Source organism: Arvicanthis niloticus, chromosome 3 (genome assembly GCF_011762505.2).
Source record: "Arvicanthis niloticus isolate mArvNil1 chromosome 3, mArvNil1.pat.X, whole genome shotgun sequence".
NCBI lineage: Eukaryota > Metazoa > Chordata > Mammalia > Rodentia > Muridae > Arvicanthis > Arvicanthis niloticus.
Window position 1 is genome coordinate 126,673,574 of NC_047660.1, and position 16,221 is coordinate 126,689,794.

Here is a 16,221-nt window from a genome sequence, read left to right on the forward strand (position 1 = left end):
ATGAAGGAAGATATGTCTTCCCCATCATCCCTGATGGGTGGACTGCAGATGTTAAAAGTAGAGTTTAGGCAGCCATTTTGGACCTTGAAGAAAGGGGCCAGATTTAAGGAATAGAAGGACAGACAATTAGACAGAGCCTGGGCACCTAAAACCTGGCCAAAACCATTTCCCCAGATAATTGCTGTCTACATTTCCAACCAAAAGTTTACATTTTAAGCCGTAATTGGGTTGCTTTTAAAAAGATACATCACAGTAGGAGAACTTACTCTTGATTGATATACGAAGTTTCTACGTATTTCTATTGTTACTGGTTTATAAGTGTTCTTACACCTAATTTATTTATACATAATTAGGTATGTGAGACATTTAGTCACTTGTTCTTTAATTCTGTTTACAGCATGAAACAAAAAAAATAGTTATCCCCAAATCTAATCACTACATAAATCCTATTAAATATTCAAAATGTAATCAGATAGTAGTATCATTAGCTTAGAAATGTTTACAGACAAGCCATTTGTCTCAGCCATCATCAAGCAGTGCTGAGACCTGAGCCTGTCTCTGTCAGGAGGAAAGGGGACATGTTTCTGAGGACTGGGAAATCATTCACTCTTTGTCAAATCAGAGATCGTTCCATTTGCCATGTCCTCAGAGGTCTCCCTGGAGCTTAATGGATACAGAATGGTAAGCTCTGTTGCTACTTCCAACCACACTTTAGAGGCAGCCACTCTGCTTTGGACACTGGAATTCCACCCCAGAACCCCTGCTTTCAGAGATGTCCACACACTGAGATAAATAACGGGAAGCTGCAACCACCTACCAGGTCATACGCAGCCAGCATCCTCTTCTGCACATCTGGAATAGCACCCAGAGGCTCCAGGTAAGGAAAGCAGTCCTTCATCACCAGAGACACGGAGGGAGTACTGTCACTGGTGATGAGACGAGAGGACAGGGTTAACAGGCACTGTTTCAGACTGGCAATCGGCGGGAGTCCACACAGCTCCTTAACAGACACTATGGCGTTCTACGAAGAGAAAACATGGAGTCACATGTCTGACCACATATAGCACTGCACCTCAGTTTACACCCAAGTGAATTCACCAAATTATACCGTCAGAGCCATGTACAGTGCAGAGCACCCTGGATCACAGCCAAGCCAACCTGCTGCAACATGCAGAGGCAACGTGGATAGCTTATTCACAATCTGAACCACTGGCTTTAGTATTTACCAATGACCACAGACAGGCATCAGAAAGAAAGCCGATTATGACTCAAGGATGCTCTGTGCTTTGCAGACATAGCAACAAGAACGACCCCACACCAGCAGTACCTACACGTGGATACTGCATTCACACTGTATCGTGAGGATCAGAAAAGCAGGATGCCACTGAACTAGATGCCATCTCTCTTAGCATCTTAAGCCAGTGGGATATCACTTCTCACCAGCCTCCACCTGAGCATCCAGCAATGGTGCCTTGTCAGCCCATCAGAAATGCATAGCACATACAGAAAATGAATTGCATGGACATCAGATTCACTGACATTATAAGCCTTAACAAAAATTGAGGCGTTATAATTTTATGAAAATATCTTCTACTATAAAAAAAAAAATCTGGAACTTTTGCTGGGCCTCAGAGCCAGAGTTGGTAATACATACACCTTGAGGTCACTTAAGACTGATATCTTTCTGTGTACCCTGTTATTAAGAGAACAATGGAGCAACCAATCTTATCTGCTGTGGGTTTCCCATATAACTTCCTGTTACAATCTAAGCTAATTAATAGCTTAATCTAAAGTTGCCTTCCCTCATGCCCCTGACCCAACAGTAACATGTGTGTGTATGCATGCTATGGTAATAAATGCAGGAGATAGCAAATAGATGGAAAGAACCTATGGATATTGCTTCACAGCCTTTGTGTGCTCTCTGGGCCAGCTGAAGTCAGTGACTTAATCCCTTGAAAAACTCTATTAAAGGTTTCTGTTAAGTGTCCCCGCTTGTTTATGTGATGTTTGTTGTGCTATTCAATTAACACACAGCAAAAGCTCTTTGTTGTGGACACACGGGACAGACATACACGGAGAGAAAGTGATTCACAAGACAGACAAGCAAAGAGACAGACTCATTGAGCAGACAGAGAAATAACAGATGACACGGAGGGGGAAAGGATAGATGATTAGACTCTGGGCTCTTGGTTAAACGGCACCATGGGATGTACATTTTAATTTCCTTTCCTAATGAGACAGTAACAGATTTTGGGTACTCTAGGGCCATTATTAATGTGCTCGAACTGATGCTAAAGTAATAACTTGGAATAGCAATTGTGGCTGTTTTACATTTATTAATAATGAGTTGCATCTAACCTACTGGATGTCTCATGAATTTATTAATTATCATGGTATTTTTATTTTTTTTTACATATTATTCTCCAAATACTCCTTTATCTAAGCTACTTTGTTGGGGTATCATTAATTATTAACTCTGCCTAGAAAAGCCATATAAATAGCTCTTCTTTTTGTGTATGTATATGTGGTGCACATACATGTGTATATGTATGTTTCTATGTGTGGGCACACATGTATGCAGGTGCATACATGTGTGTGGGAGCATGCATAAGGAGACCTGGGAGCTCACCCTTTATATATTGAGGCAGGTTCTCTCACTAGATCCAGAAATTATGAATTAGATAAAGTAGTTTGCCATCCTGGTCCAGTGATCCCTGTCTTGGCCTTGGGCATGCATAGAGATTATAGGAGGTCACCACACATTCATCTTCTAAGTGGATTCTGGGGATCTGAACTCTAGGTTTTGTGCCTATGCAGCAATTGCTTTTCTGGCTGAGCCATCACCCCAGCCAAATTCTTCTCTAGATATATTCCAAAAATATGAGATAAAGGCTGTATTTCAAGAATTAAATAGTAATACATAGAGTGGACTTCTAATGCAGTTAGGTATAAAAATGGCTTATGGGTAATCTAACACAGGAATTTATAATAATGCCAAATTTATGTAGGGAAATACTACATAGAAGATAACAGCATGTTCAGAGGCTAATTTTTAACAACGTGGTTAAGCAACCCACCTTGAGACAAACACATACATAATTTGACTATGGGTATTCATATGTGAATTTTGTATCATACTATTTCCAACCATTTGGCTCTTCAAAGAACTTGCCTGTGAGTTAATAATCTCACTAAGTCACAGCTTGGGGCTTCTGCTTCATGTGAATAATAATGGATTTTGGCATCAGACACTCTGGGATTTAAAGTCTAACTTTGACATTTATTAACTGCAAGATCTGAGAAATAATGTCTTCTAATGTCTCTGCTTTCTTGAGGGCAAAGTCTCTGGGTGAGTGATTTCTTATAAAAATGATAGCTAAAGGAATGAAGTAAACTGAGTTATTTTTACTTTGCCATACAAGGCCTTAGTGAATACTTGTTGTCTGTTCATGTCTCAAGAACGCTCAATCCTCAACTGACTATACAAGGTACTGTGAAAAAAAAGTCTGCAGCCATGCATCATAAGGAAGGGAAAGGCATGCTGGCTTTCTCCACGTTAAAACTGGGTGATTGCTATGTGCTCTCTTAGTTCTCACAACAGCCCTGTGATGTAACTCTCTTGATCTTGCCTTATACTAAAAAATAAATCATCAGAGACCAGTGATCACCTGTTCAGGACCATACGGGGACACATTTATCCCAGAATCCACACACCTTCAAATAAACTACCTTTCTAAGAGAAGGCTAAATACATTTTAAAAAATTAAGTGCTGAGCTTGGTTTGGTTATACTAAAAGTATAATGGGCCTCACTTTTATAATACATGACTTCAAGTTCTCTTCTATATTCACATCTGCAAATATTTTACATATATGCTTTCAAACAATATGCATATGTCTGGGTACATATTTTATATACTACCTACATGAAGGGGTGTGTGTCTGTGTGTGCACACATGTGTGCATGCACATACATGTCAGGTAGATATACCTGGCCCACACAGAGACCAGAGGAGAATGCAGGCTCTCCAGATCCATCCCTCTCCATCTTTTTCTCTGACACAGGGTTCTCAGTGAACCTGGGGTTAGGTTGGTGGCCAATAATTCCCAGAAATCTTACTGTTTCCACTCACACCCGGCAAGGCGTTATAGGCACTATCAGCCACACAGGACTTTTTATGTGGATGCTGGGGCTCCGGGTGGGGATTGACCCTAGCTCCTTATCAGTGCATAGCCACATCCCCTGCCCCTACCCACATGTTTTATATTTTAGGTTTTCTACACTGTTCATGTACACATTTCTGTTAATTAATTATTACATGCTAAACATATTGAAAGGATACCCAGCATTTTTCTATATTGATGTGCCATTAGCTGGCCAAACTCAAGTTTGTATTCACAATTAGAAAACACCTGCTTCATCTCAGGTGACAGGGAAGCTAATTCAGTGGTGAATGGATCTGCACAGCATATTTCTGAATATTTGCAAGCCATTGGGAAACCACAATAGTCAGTAGTTTAAATGTGTGTGAGTAACAGCAGCAGTGGAGGAAGCTGGGTCTGTTTCCTACCTGCATGTTTTCTCTCATATCTATGGCTTCTCGTAAGGGATGAACTGCTATTTTGAAGATATCATCTATGGTTTTAAGACCAATATTCCTGAGCATGGTGTATTCTCGAACTTTCTTCCCCATTCTCACAGAAAGGCTTCGCTTCTGTGGTTTTCCTCCTCCGCTCCGATTGGTTATTGCTATGTGGACGAAAAGGGTCACATGCTCCATGATATCCCCCACAAAGGAGCGCAAGGGGACGTGCCGGTACCCGGGCTGCAGACATTCGAATGGTATCGTATACTGCCCAATGAACTCATCCCCAATGTAATCATCATCCAAGATGACGAAACGGACCATGGTCAGCTCGGGAAGGTTGACTTGAAACTCGAAAGTTTCATCAAAGATGGGATTATCACTGTTCTGTTGTACAGTCTTAGTCCTTTGCTCGGAGCAATCAGCTGGAATTCCATGAATCTCCACACAGACATAGGGGTCTATGACATCCCCTTTGGCACAAGCTCCTTTGGGCTTTGGGAAGTTCTGACCACTGATGATCTTGATGTGAAGAACGAGGGGAGACACTCCAGGGACAATGCCCTTTGTATTTGCACTGAAGTATGAAACTTCATCTCGCATGACAGATGGTCTGAGGACGTAGCCACATCCTCCATTTTGAAGAAACCAGCCAGTGTGGAGGTCCATCATTGGACCAGGAGTTTGGAAATTCATTGCTACAATCTGACAGCCACAATTCCAGAAGTCCTGCGGGTTCAAATTACTGGAATCTATCCGCATGGCACTAGGGTAGACCCTTGATAAGAACTTCTTGTTATAATTCACAAAATCCTCTGGATATTCATTTGCGATACGGCTGGCCTCTGTTTCACTAAATGAACAAATTTCCCAGTAGTTTTGGGTTTTCATAGACAGTTCAAAATCCCTGTTCTGAACAGATTTACAGATAGATACCAAGTCGGAGAGCTCTCGGCAGAGCCAGATATGTTTCTGTTCACCGTTGTAATCCCCTGACATCCTCCGAGACATCTCGGCTTCTTCATCCTCGTCGGTCACTTCTCCTTCTAACAGATCTGACTCCGAAGGCAATTTCTTTCCTTTCACAATAATCATATTTTTTAGTTTTTCGGGTGATGGGAGGTAGGATTCTGAAGACAAAGGTGCTTCTGTATAAAGTTTATTGCCAAACACCTTTTTCATCTGCTGAACCATGACTTTCTGCTGTGGCAGAGAACAGTGATTCCCCAAGCAGAGAATGAGTGGGTACTCAGAAGCGACAAAGGCAAACTTATTTATCACCTCCAGAACGCTTCGAAAGGAAAGGTGCATGGCCATGTTGTTCCTATTACAAAGGATGGGCTCGTTATCTGGACCATCACTCACATCCAGCTCAATGCTTCTACAACCCATTTTCAAAGCCCTCACGTACCCATTGATATCAGCTGGTCCCCTGAACTGATCTTCTATCAGATAGGTATTATGAGACGCATTGATATAGTAGTGAGATAAGGGTTGGGTCATATCTTGGGCAACCTTCTTTTGCTCTGGGTCAAAAATGTCACATTCTGGAGATAATAAATACTGGGTAAAGCCATCAATTGCAAGGAAGCCTTTCTGGCGGCCATCTTCAGAAAGCTCATATCTCCTAATGATGTCTAAGCACATATCCTCAGTGATGTGGGTGACCCCTTGCTCAGCTTCTAAAAAGAGCATGAGGTCATTGGCATCCAGATACTCTTTGTTCTTAGATATCTGAACAAGTAAGAAATACACTTCTGGTCTAGTGCAAAGTTCACAAAACGCTTCACAAAATTCCTCTTCTGTTACCCGGGTAGTTAGTTTTTCTTTGCTCTTCTGGATTTCTTTAAACTTTAACCTGATCTTAGATTCTTTCAGAGTAGGGTTGAGTTGTTTTATTAACTCCACCGAAGTGTCTTCTAACATAATCCCATTCCCATCGACATCTGCCGCTTCAAACACCGTTTTCAGCCACATGAACCGTGGTGTGTTCTGGTTACCCTCCATAAAATCAAGCGGTTGCTTACTACGAGAGACCAGGTACCGTAACCCCGACACCCAGATGTTTGCTACATCTGCTGAATTGGCAACTAGGTCCAGAGACTCGTAATTTTCCCCGTGGAGTATGGAGAAGGCACAGTCTTCGCAGATCTGGTCAGCAAGGCCATTGTTTCTGAATGTCTCCGTGTTCTTCCCCAGCCTGATCTCTTTGATGGCAGAAATGTCCAGCTTGGCTTTTTCAAGGTCCTTCTTGGAAGGTTCCCAGCGTAGAGCCTGGAGATCGGTGTCTAGGGTGAAAAATCGGTTGTAGATACGAGAGTTGGGTCGCACTTTCTTCAGCTCGCAGCCAGCCTGCATGAAGCTAATGCAGTCGTGGGCACTGCTAATCTTCTTCTCCGATGGCATGCTGCTGAAAGACACTGTTTTCTTTCTGCCACCACATTTTTGGCTTGAAGGATCCTATAAAATAATCAGAAAAGAAGGATCAATCTTCTTTAGGAAACACAAATTCAGTAACACTGTAGGAACTTCTCAAACTCTGAACAGTCTGTTATGTAATAGAAGCTAGCCTGAAATTACCTTTTCACTGATACAGAAGTTAAATTACTGAGAGATCAATACCGCTAGGCTCCAAAGGACACTTGTTTTACAAATTCATGTGCATCCTCCAAGAATAAAGCCCAGCCTCAGCTCATCTGAAACCATGCTAGGTGCAGTTTCTTGGGAACCTCCACCAACAGCACGGCAGACAGCATCCATGTGACTGTGAAGTGGGTTACATGTGTCCTGTGGCTCAGCAGAGCAGGCAGCATCCATGTGACTGTGTTCAGCAGATTACTTGCGTCCTGTGGTCTTCCCTTCTAATGTGTATAGAGGCCCCCTCACTTATCGTCTCTCCTAAATTGCAGATCCTGGCCAATGGATACTCATGATTGCAAGATTTCAAGATTTCATCTGCCTTACACTGCTGCTATTCTGGTGCTCCCAACTCATTTACACTGAACACCTGACCCCTTCCACTTAAAACTGGATAATTCTTCATTTTAATGAAGTTTAACAAAATTTTCAACTACATTACCAATTAAAACAGTTCTCCCTGGAACATATATCTAAAACACATGTTTAATGTACTTGGAGCACTAGATCTCATAAGTGCACCCATGGCACAGGAGTATGGACGCTTCAGAGGACATTGTCCTCAAGCCAGAAATAAGTAGTCCTTGAGTTTCTTCATCCCACTCACTAGGTATATTATCTGGGATAAGTCACTTAACCTCTCTGAATTTTAATTCCTACTCCAAATAAGATATGAACACATAACCTTTATGTTATTGCTCAGTGTTATCATGATGCTCAAAAGAAAAAGCACATATGCCCATTTTAGTTTGTAAATCTGAGATCCTCATAAAGGTTTTCTTCTGGAAGGAAGATTATGTCTCTCTATGTACGCCCGTAGGACCATTCACAGGCATCTGCAGGAATAGTGGGGGAATAGTGGCAGTTAGCAAGACACTGACACATTCGTGATTCCTAATCTTTTAAGCAATACCTTCGACCTCCACATTTGTTTAAAGATCCAAATGACATCACCACCTTCACTACTGAGACGTATAATGAAGCAGTCTGAGCTGTTACATTGCCTCCACTCTCTTAAAATATCTTTTTTTAGGAACTCTCTGGGGCAGTGGCATCATCTAATCCAGCCAGCCCGTATAAGCCTGTCTATACTATATTCAGCAAAGGCATGGTGATTTATTATTTAATTGGCTAAAACTTTACAAGCAAAAGGGAAATAAATTTTGCTTTAGTTATGGTATGTGCTGGGATGATTCACCGACTCAAGTACATATCAGATTTTCAAGAGACACAGGTATAAATTACCCAGTCTGGGTTACAGAATGAATACTTCGGCCCCTTGGTTCTGTGGCATTTGACAACTTGGCTTCTGCTTTCCCAGAGACTTTCGATTTTTAATTATCCCACAGTGGTCAATTTCCTCCACCCTTAAGTTAAAAGACAATGATAAATCTTCAGCCGTCCCAGCACATGTGCTCCGCGAGGGCACATTTAAATCCATCCCAGCCCACATGCTCAGAAATATCAGATGTTTGTGTGTATTTTTCTACCCCATCAAAGGAGGAACGTAACGACACTGTTAAATAAGCTTAATCTACCAAGTAAAATAAAGAGGGAAACTGAATCCTGGTGGCAAGCTAGACTGTGACTCAGTGTTCAAGCTAACCATTTGACTAGCCTTTTACACTGCTGAGAGCTTCAGCTTAAAAACATGTATTTTGTATGAGATCGTGTTCCAGATAGAAATGTTGTCAGCAGAGTCATAGAACCTTACAACAGTTCCCAGGAAACTGAACTTGGGGGATCAGTGTTCCTCTAAGTACACATTTGGTTCCTCAGCCCTGCATATCGAACTGCAGAGGCCCTCTCTAGGATTTAGCTCTCCCGTCCTGACTTCAGACACTGCTTAACTATGAGCACAAACTGTCACGGCCAGCATGGCCTTCTTACATAAGCCTCTTTTCTTTATAATGATAGTTACTAAAATCAACTCTGTAGCACTATTAAGACAAGATCTCAAGAGAAGAATATTTTCTATCAAGTTTATTCACCTGCTCCACAGTGCTAGCTAGGCTCTTGCCTGGACTTGAAAAATCATGTGTGATTATAAAACATATCCCCAAGTGCCTTAAAACTTGGAATCTGAAAAAGATGGGATTCTCACGTTGTCATCTCAGAAATGATACAATCCAGTTATTGTAAGTCCCCAAGTGATCTAGAAACTGGTCACGCATGTGTGAACAGGTAATCTGTATGTCTACTGATGGCAAGGGTCAAGATTATTTATATTAAAAACTGCTGGAAAAGATTCAGGATGCTGAGTATTTCTCTAGTTCTGCCATAGAAAAAGAAAATGGCTGGCCCTAGACAACAGTCCTCACACTGTTACTGCAATGTTCTTGCTTGGGCAGGCTGGGAGAAGGCGTAGGGACATCATCTGACGTCTTGCTGGGCAGGAAGACTTAAGTCTCTTTTGCAATCACTTGATTCCCAAGGCCACCTGGACAGTGTGCCCTCTACCTGATACCGGTATTGACTGCAATAATACAGTTGCAGATTGGTCCTGGATACGGGGAATGTTAAGGTACATAACCTGGCAAATATTAAAGTGCTGGTTATGGGACATGGATAAAAACTCCAAACGGCTACTACACAATGAGTCCGTCACCTGAAGTTATCTATATATTGTGAAGCCCAGTCCTATCAGCACTTGGGTGGGGTCCAAGAAGAGCAAGGTTTGACCTTAGTCCAGGTGTGCTCTCTCCAGCTTTCACCCAATTAGATGATGGAAAGGAGTCCATCAGCCAGAGCATGTACCTAAGAGATTCTGATATAGCAAGTAAATGTAATTCTTCTCAGAGCTAACTTTCCTCACTATGAATAAAGACAAAAGACTGAAATCTACCAGGATAGAATAGCACACTGTGAGGCTGTTCTCTCCTGAACTGAAGCTGGCCTCACAGTCCAGGAGAACTTAAGAATCACATGATGAGCATAATCCCTTCAATGTCCTGAAATTCTCATTTAAGTTTCCAAATGATCATTTTCTGCAAAGCAATCACATTTAAACAAGCTAAACGATAAAACAAATAGGCCAAATTGGGTTTCTATAGTCCCTGAATGGCTCTAAGCACTGTTCCATGCTTTGGATCTACAGTCCTTGTAAAGAAAGGCAATAACTTATAAAAGATTTAGCCACCAGCATCAAAGCTATAGGTCCTTGCCCCATGCAATCAATATCCTATTCTTTAATGTATTTACTTACCCCAAACATTATTCATGGTATATTTATATCATGAAAAATACACATAATCTCATGCTTATCAGCACTAATTTTTAATCTAGAAATAATTTTTGAAATGCTAGGGGGGAATGATGAGATATGGTTTTAATCGTTTGTCATTGTTTTCTAAGTTTGCTTTTATCTATGGCAAAGAAAATAAAACCAGCCATGATTAAATGAGAATCCTGCTTATACAACAGTAGGCGATTTACAGCTCTTTAAACATATTTCATTAAATTGAAATTGGAAACAGGGCAGGAGGGAGTTCACAGATGCTGAATTAATAAAACCGCTTCTGTAAACATCCACTGACATTTGCTGCTTTGTTTTCTATTCAACTACATTAATATGCAGCAACATAACAGGAAAATAACTTTTGTTCACAACACACTAATAAGCCCTGGGAAAAGAGTCTATTTTCTGAAGAACGGCTTTAAATCTTGTTCATGAAAACATTATTTCAATGGGATAATTTTAGGGGAAAAACTATCCTGATACAAGAGACAACATGAGTATCATCGAGCATAATGCCCTGAGTTTGGTCTCTGGGTCTCACATAGGGAGAAGAGAATTGACTCCAGCAAGCTGTCCCCTGACCTCCTCACAAGTATGTGTGTCACACCTGGTACATGCATGCCCCCACTTCTCCCTCCACCCACACATTCCCACACACAGAGATAAATGCAATGGTAACTGTATTGAAGAAAGCAGAGGTTAAAAAAAAAACAGTCATTTTCTTGGTATAAGACAAGTTACAGGTTTCAAGCTTGGATGAGGTAAATATAAACACCACTGCATGAATTATGGAAGACAGTAGAGGTAACATTGAAGAGAAAGTTCTTACTTTGGGCTAGCTTGGATTTTTAGATTACTGTGGATGATCTAAATGAAGCTACAGAGGAAAGTTAGCGCCAAGGGCTAGTAACTGTCAAACGAGCTTTGGAGTTGGGAGCTACCATAAACTAATAACATTGAGATGTGGACTAAACCCACAGGATCATTCAGATTTAGAGGCTGAGTAAAGAGAGATGTAAAATGAGGAGGAAGAGGAGAGGAGAGAGAAGAATAAAAAACGTTAACGCTCTCATCGACTCGACACTGTAACCTGAAGAAAGTGCTGTGAAAATGGATCTATAATAGTTCCCTGGATTCGGCAGTCACTATGTTGCTGCTGACGTTAACAAGAAAAGAATTTATACTCCATTCAGGATGGCAAAAACCAAACTGGAGCCATGAGAAACGCCGAGAACTAAGAACTGAGGAGAACTGAGGAGAGAAAAGCAGGCACCATGGTCCTGCACTAGGAGCAGAGACCAAGATGTTACAGTACAATATGGAACAGTAGAGTGGCCAAGGGAGACTAGAGCCACAGGCTGAGACAGCATGGCAAAGACGTTGGCTTTCTCCACATCCTTGGTACAATTCAGCTCTCACACACACACTTCCCTCCCTCGTCCACACAAGTACACATAAATGTTTGCCAATCAAATCATCAAGAGGAAACCTTAATTCCCCCACACAGACCCAACTCTTCAGACAACACTGTAAAGGCAAGGGAAGGGGGAGGGACCACTGCCACCCGGTTGCCTTCACATTTTAGGTCAAGGGAGGTCGCAACTCTACATTATAGCACTGACTCCAAATTACAACTTCCAGAGTTACTTTCCCGTTAAAACTCCAATCACTTAAAGCGGCGATGCACATGGCTAACACACATGGGTTACTGCTCACAACATGCGGTCCACACTGCATGTAGTGGAACTAAGTCCTGGATACTCACCAGTGTCAGGAAGCTAGAGTTTGTCTCAAGGTCCATGAACGCTTCCCTCACGGTTCTCTAAGTGAAGTTACAGAATAGCTGAACACTGTATTGTCCCTAGACAACACACTCGCTCTATACCATGTTCCAAATCGACAGGAACAAAGGCGATGCCCGATGATTACATGCCTAGGTGTCCTTCCAAGTTAAGTTGCGTGGCTGTGTTGAATCCCACATTTCATTATTGAATAAAATCCATTTAATGAAATCCACTGAAGGTTTCTCCTCCCAGGAACATCGCAAGAGACAGGGATGAATACATACTAAAGTATAGAGTAACGTCAGTGAGGCGTTCGTTCTCTACAAAGTAAAACACAGGTAGCTGGTGACGCCAATGCTTGTGCATCGTCTCTTAAATGAGTCTTCTTATTTGGAAGCAAAACCAGTTGATGTTCTACAGATGGATCCGAGGATACATATAGCAGGTCCATTTCAGCATGGCTTCTTGGGACTTTTGGTTTGTTAAGAAGAGAAAGTTTTCCTCTTGCTGCACTGGCGTCATTAGGACTTGACATCTGGAGTGCTTAACTCAAGACCTTCTTGGGTGTACTTTCTATCCAGTGCTGACTTTCCTGCAAGAATGACTCTGATCCTTTATACTTTGTATTATTTTAAATCCAATTTTTATTTTCACAACGATTCCCTCTGTTTATACCACGTGCTGTGTGCCGTGATTTGTCTTTTAAAAGAATTTATCGTTTTTGAATATCCCCTAAGATGACTGGAATAGCAAAATCAGTAACGTGGCATCATTTCCATGTCTGAGAGATGAAGTTTCTTTGTTCTCCCCTAGATCATGATTTTCACAGACCAGGAAAGGTGGTGGTTGAAATGTTTAACAACAACAACAAAACTAGAAAATAAAAGCAATACAAGGGGATTGGAAGGCCAGCACCACAGAAGGCCAAAGTCACTGCCGTGTGATAGATTAGAGAGCAGTGTGTTATGATCTGCAGAATGAAATTGATTAAATATCTGAATCCTCCTTCAACACTTAGTAACATGGGGAAAGCAGAGCTGTGTCCCTGCTTTCTCTAGAGCCCTTCATTCTGCTCACACATTTGAGAAACAAAATTAGTAAAATCAGCCAAAAATCATCGAATTTCCAGCCATTCTCACACATAGACACAGTGTCTGTCACTCTTATTGGAATTTTTCTTTTACTCAGAAAAATAACTTTATGGACATGAGGGGACCTGGCTAGAAGAAAGCAGGCAGATAGTGACTTTAGAAACTCCATCTGCAGACATGCAGTTTATTCCTTTGTTCATCAATCCTGGCCATTTCTGTCTCCCCACAGCATCAGGACACAAAGCCTGCAGTTGTTTATGGTGAAATCTCCCTGGCCAACTGGCTTTCTAGTCTCAGTTAAATTTCCTGTCAAGTACATAGTTCACGTGCTCCTGTTACTAACTGCCTTCCTGGGGCTTGATTCTCACTTCAGTCTTACTGCTGTCCTCCTCTCTCCACTCTCACAGCATACATAACTGTCAATGGCATGTCCATGCCACAGTCAGTCAACATGACCTTTTCAGTTATCCAGCTGTTGATACACCAATGTAAACAAAAGCAGAAAGATGCCAAGAAAGGTCATCTGACAATTCTTCAGCGTCCTCTGAGGAATTTTTGTGGCTGTCAGTCCTGCTCATCCAGGATGTCTGCCTCATTCTCAAATGCACTACATTTAAAATTTATCAAAGGCCTGCATGACTCCAAATCAGAGATGCCAAGAACCAAGTGGGCTTGGAGACTGAGATACGATTATGCTCTTCCCCGAGAGACCCCTGCACAGCAGGACACAGGAATTCTGGCTGACCTTGGCTGATTCTTGTGTGGAGACTAACTAGAGGTTATGTTTATAGAAAATAGGATGTTGTGTTTCCTTCAACATTCACAGTGATGGACTTCTAAATGTATACTTTGAATACTTATATAATATATATATATATATATATATATATATATATATATATATATATCTTTTAATTGCTCTCTGCAGAGATTAAATATAACAACACAGTGATTTTTTTAGGCATAAACACAACATAGTGCTTTTTAGGGCCTTCATCAGAAATCCATGTATTATTAGAAGCTTCTTCAAATCTCTGAATAACTGTGCTTTTATCATCCTGACTAGTGTTGTGCATTTGCTTAAAATACTTGATTTGCAATTTAAAATATTAACAAGAATGAAATGTTATGAAATAGAACTTACTTCACAAACGTGCCTGACAAGAGTCCTTTTTGTTTTTCATACGCTAAATAGACAAGTCACAAAACAGTCCTTTCTTCATTGTGGCTTTTCTATTGTAATTGGAATATTTACTCTCAATTATGAGAAAGCAATATTGTTTACATTACTGTCAGTCAGCTTAAAATTTTAGGTACAGTCTCTAGTCACTTATCTTTGAATACGGTATATTTATAACTGAAAAGAGGATGCTCAGTATGGGTTAGCACTATGAGTCTACCACGGATTACCAGCATCTTACTAAGGTTGAGTGTCAAAACAAATGTCATAAGAGTAAGTCAATTGCAATTAGACTAGCTTAAGTGGAGATAGAAAACGCCATCAGCCTTGCTTTAGAACATGAAGTGTTCATTAATAAAGTAGAATTGGAAGAATGGTCAACTTCCAGGACTTTGCGGCTTCCTGTAAAACATTTGATACGAGGAAGATTCCAGATTATATGTATCATTTACACATTCCAAACAAAGAATAAAACATGTCATGATTGGCCTGTTGCTTAGAAATTAGGGTTGGAGATATATGTGAATAAACATATGGTTTTAATGTTAGAAAAAAGTTGAAGAATATTTTAAAAACAAAGAATTTACTTTAAAAATATTTTATAACTCTGATGTGAGACAAAGATAATCTACTTCAGTGACATGCAAACAAACTCTCATCCAAACTTATTTAACTCTTATTCAACCTGAACTCACCTTTCTCTAGACTTAGAGAAGTCTAGTCTTTCCTAATAAATAGCTGTAACTCTTTAAATAGGCCAGTTTTATAAAGTCTTCCAATGCAGTGTTTCCAATTTATTAAATTCTTTTTTAATGTTAGCTTTCTACACCACAGCTCTCTGAATCATGCAGAAAACAGCATGCCAATTCTCTTGACTCAACTACTATGTGTAAACATAGTCTTAGTTTTTTCTCCTACAATAAAAACAGAATATGTTCATTGGCATCAGTTACCAACGTGATAGAAATTCTTCAGATCTAACAGTCAACTTGACCATCAAGATAAATCTGATTATAGGTTTGAAGTTGGACACAAATCTTCCAGAATGGCTTCAGACCATCTCACTCTTTAATCCTGATTGCATTACCTTTGATTAGCTGAACATCCACATCTGCTCATGGGCAGGGGACAGATGGCTGAGCTCAGAGAGTGAACATTCTTGCCAGAGACCACTTCCAGGTGAACCCTGCCTTCTCCCTCTCAGTGAAGGCTCCACATTTTAAGTAGAAACAAATCCACTCCCTTAATGTAGAAAATGTGAAAGGAAACCACTTAAAGATATTTTAGTTGAGAAAAACTCATAGCCTATAAGTACTGAGCTGATAGAAATTACTGAAATAATAAAATCCCTTCTCACTGAATTTGCCTGATTGGGAAATTAATGAATTTTACTCAATAGATCTCTTATTGTGTGTGACTTTGGGTCAAGCAAAGGTAATACAATAAAAAATAATACAATAATTTCTGACCTAATTTAAAGGGCCACATTAGAGAAAAAAAGAGACAGGCTAGAATATCATCTGATAGAATTCCCCACTGGTACATCTGTCTCTCTTGTGAGAAAAGTCAAGTGTGTATTAACACAGCAACAAATGCTTCATAAAGTCAGGTTTATTCCAGGAATGTAAGACAGAACATTCGGCAATTCTTTAATGCAATTCAATAAAGAGGTTAAAAGAACACAAGTAAGCCAAAAAAAAAAAAAA

The 16,221-nt window shown here is 40.5% G+C and overlaps 1 protein-coding gene across 2 annotated transcripts in view; it reads right to left on the reverse strand.

The window, feature by feature from the left end:
• Plcl1 (phospholipase C like 1 (inactive)) overlaps positions 1-16,221 on the reverse strand; it is a 304,222-nt gene that overhangs the window by 48,106 nt on the left and 239,895 nt on the right. For both annotated transcript variants that reach the window (XM_034499032.2, XM_076931898.1), the window contains exons 2-3: positions 4,571-7,045; positions 818-1,021 (exon numbers count right to left, since the gene is read on the reverse strand). In XM_034499032.2, the coding sequence (XP_034354923.1) occupies positions 818-1,021; positions 4,571-7,045 (2,679 nt within the window). The remainder of the gene's footprint in view (positions 1-817; positions 1,022-4,570; positions 7,046-16,221) is intronic.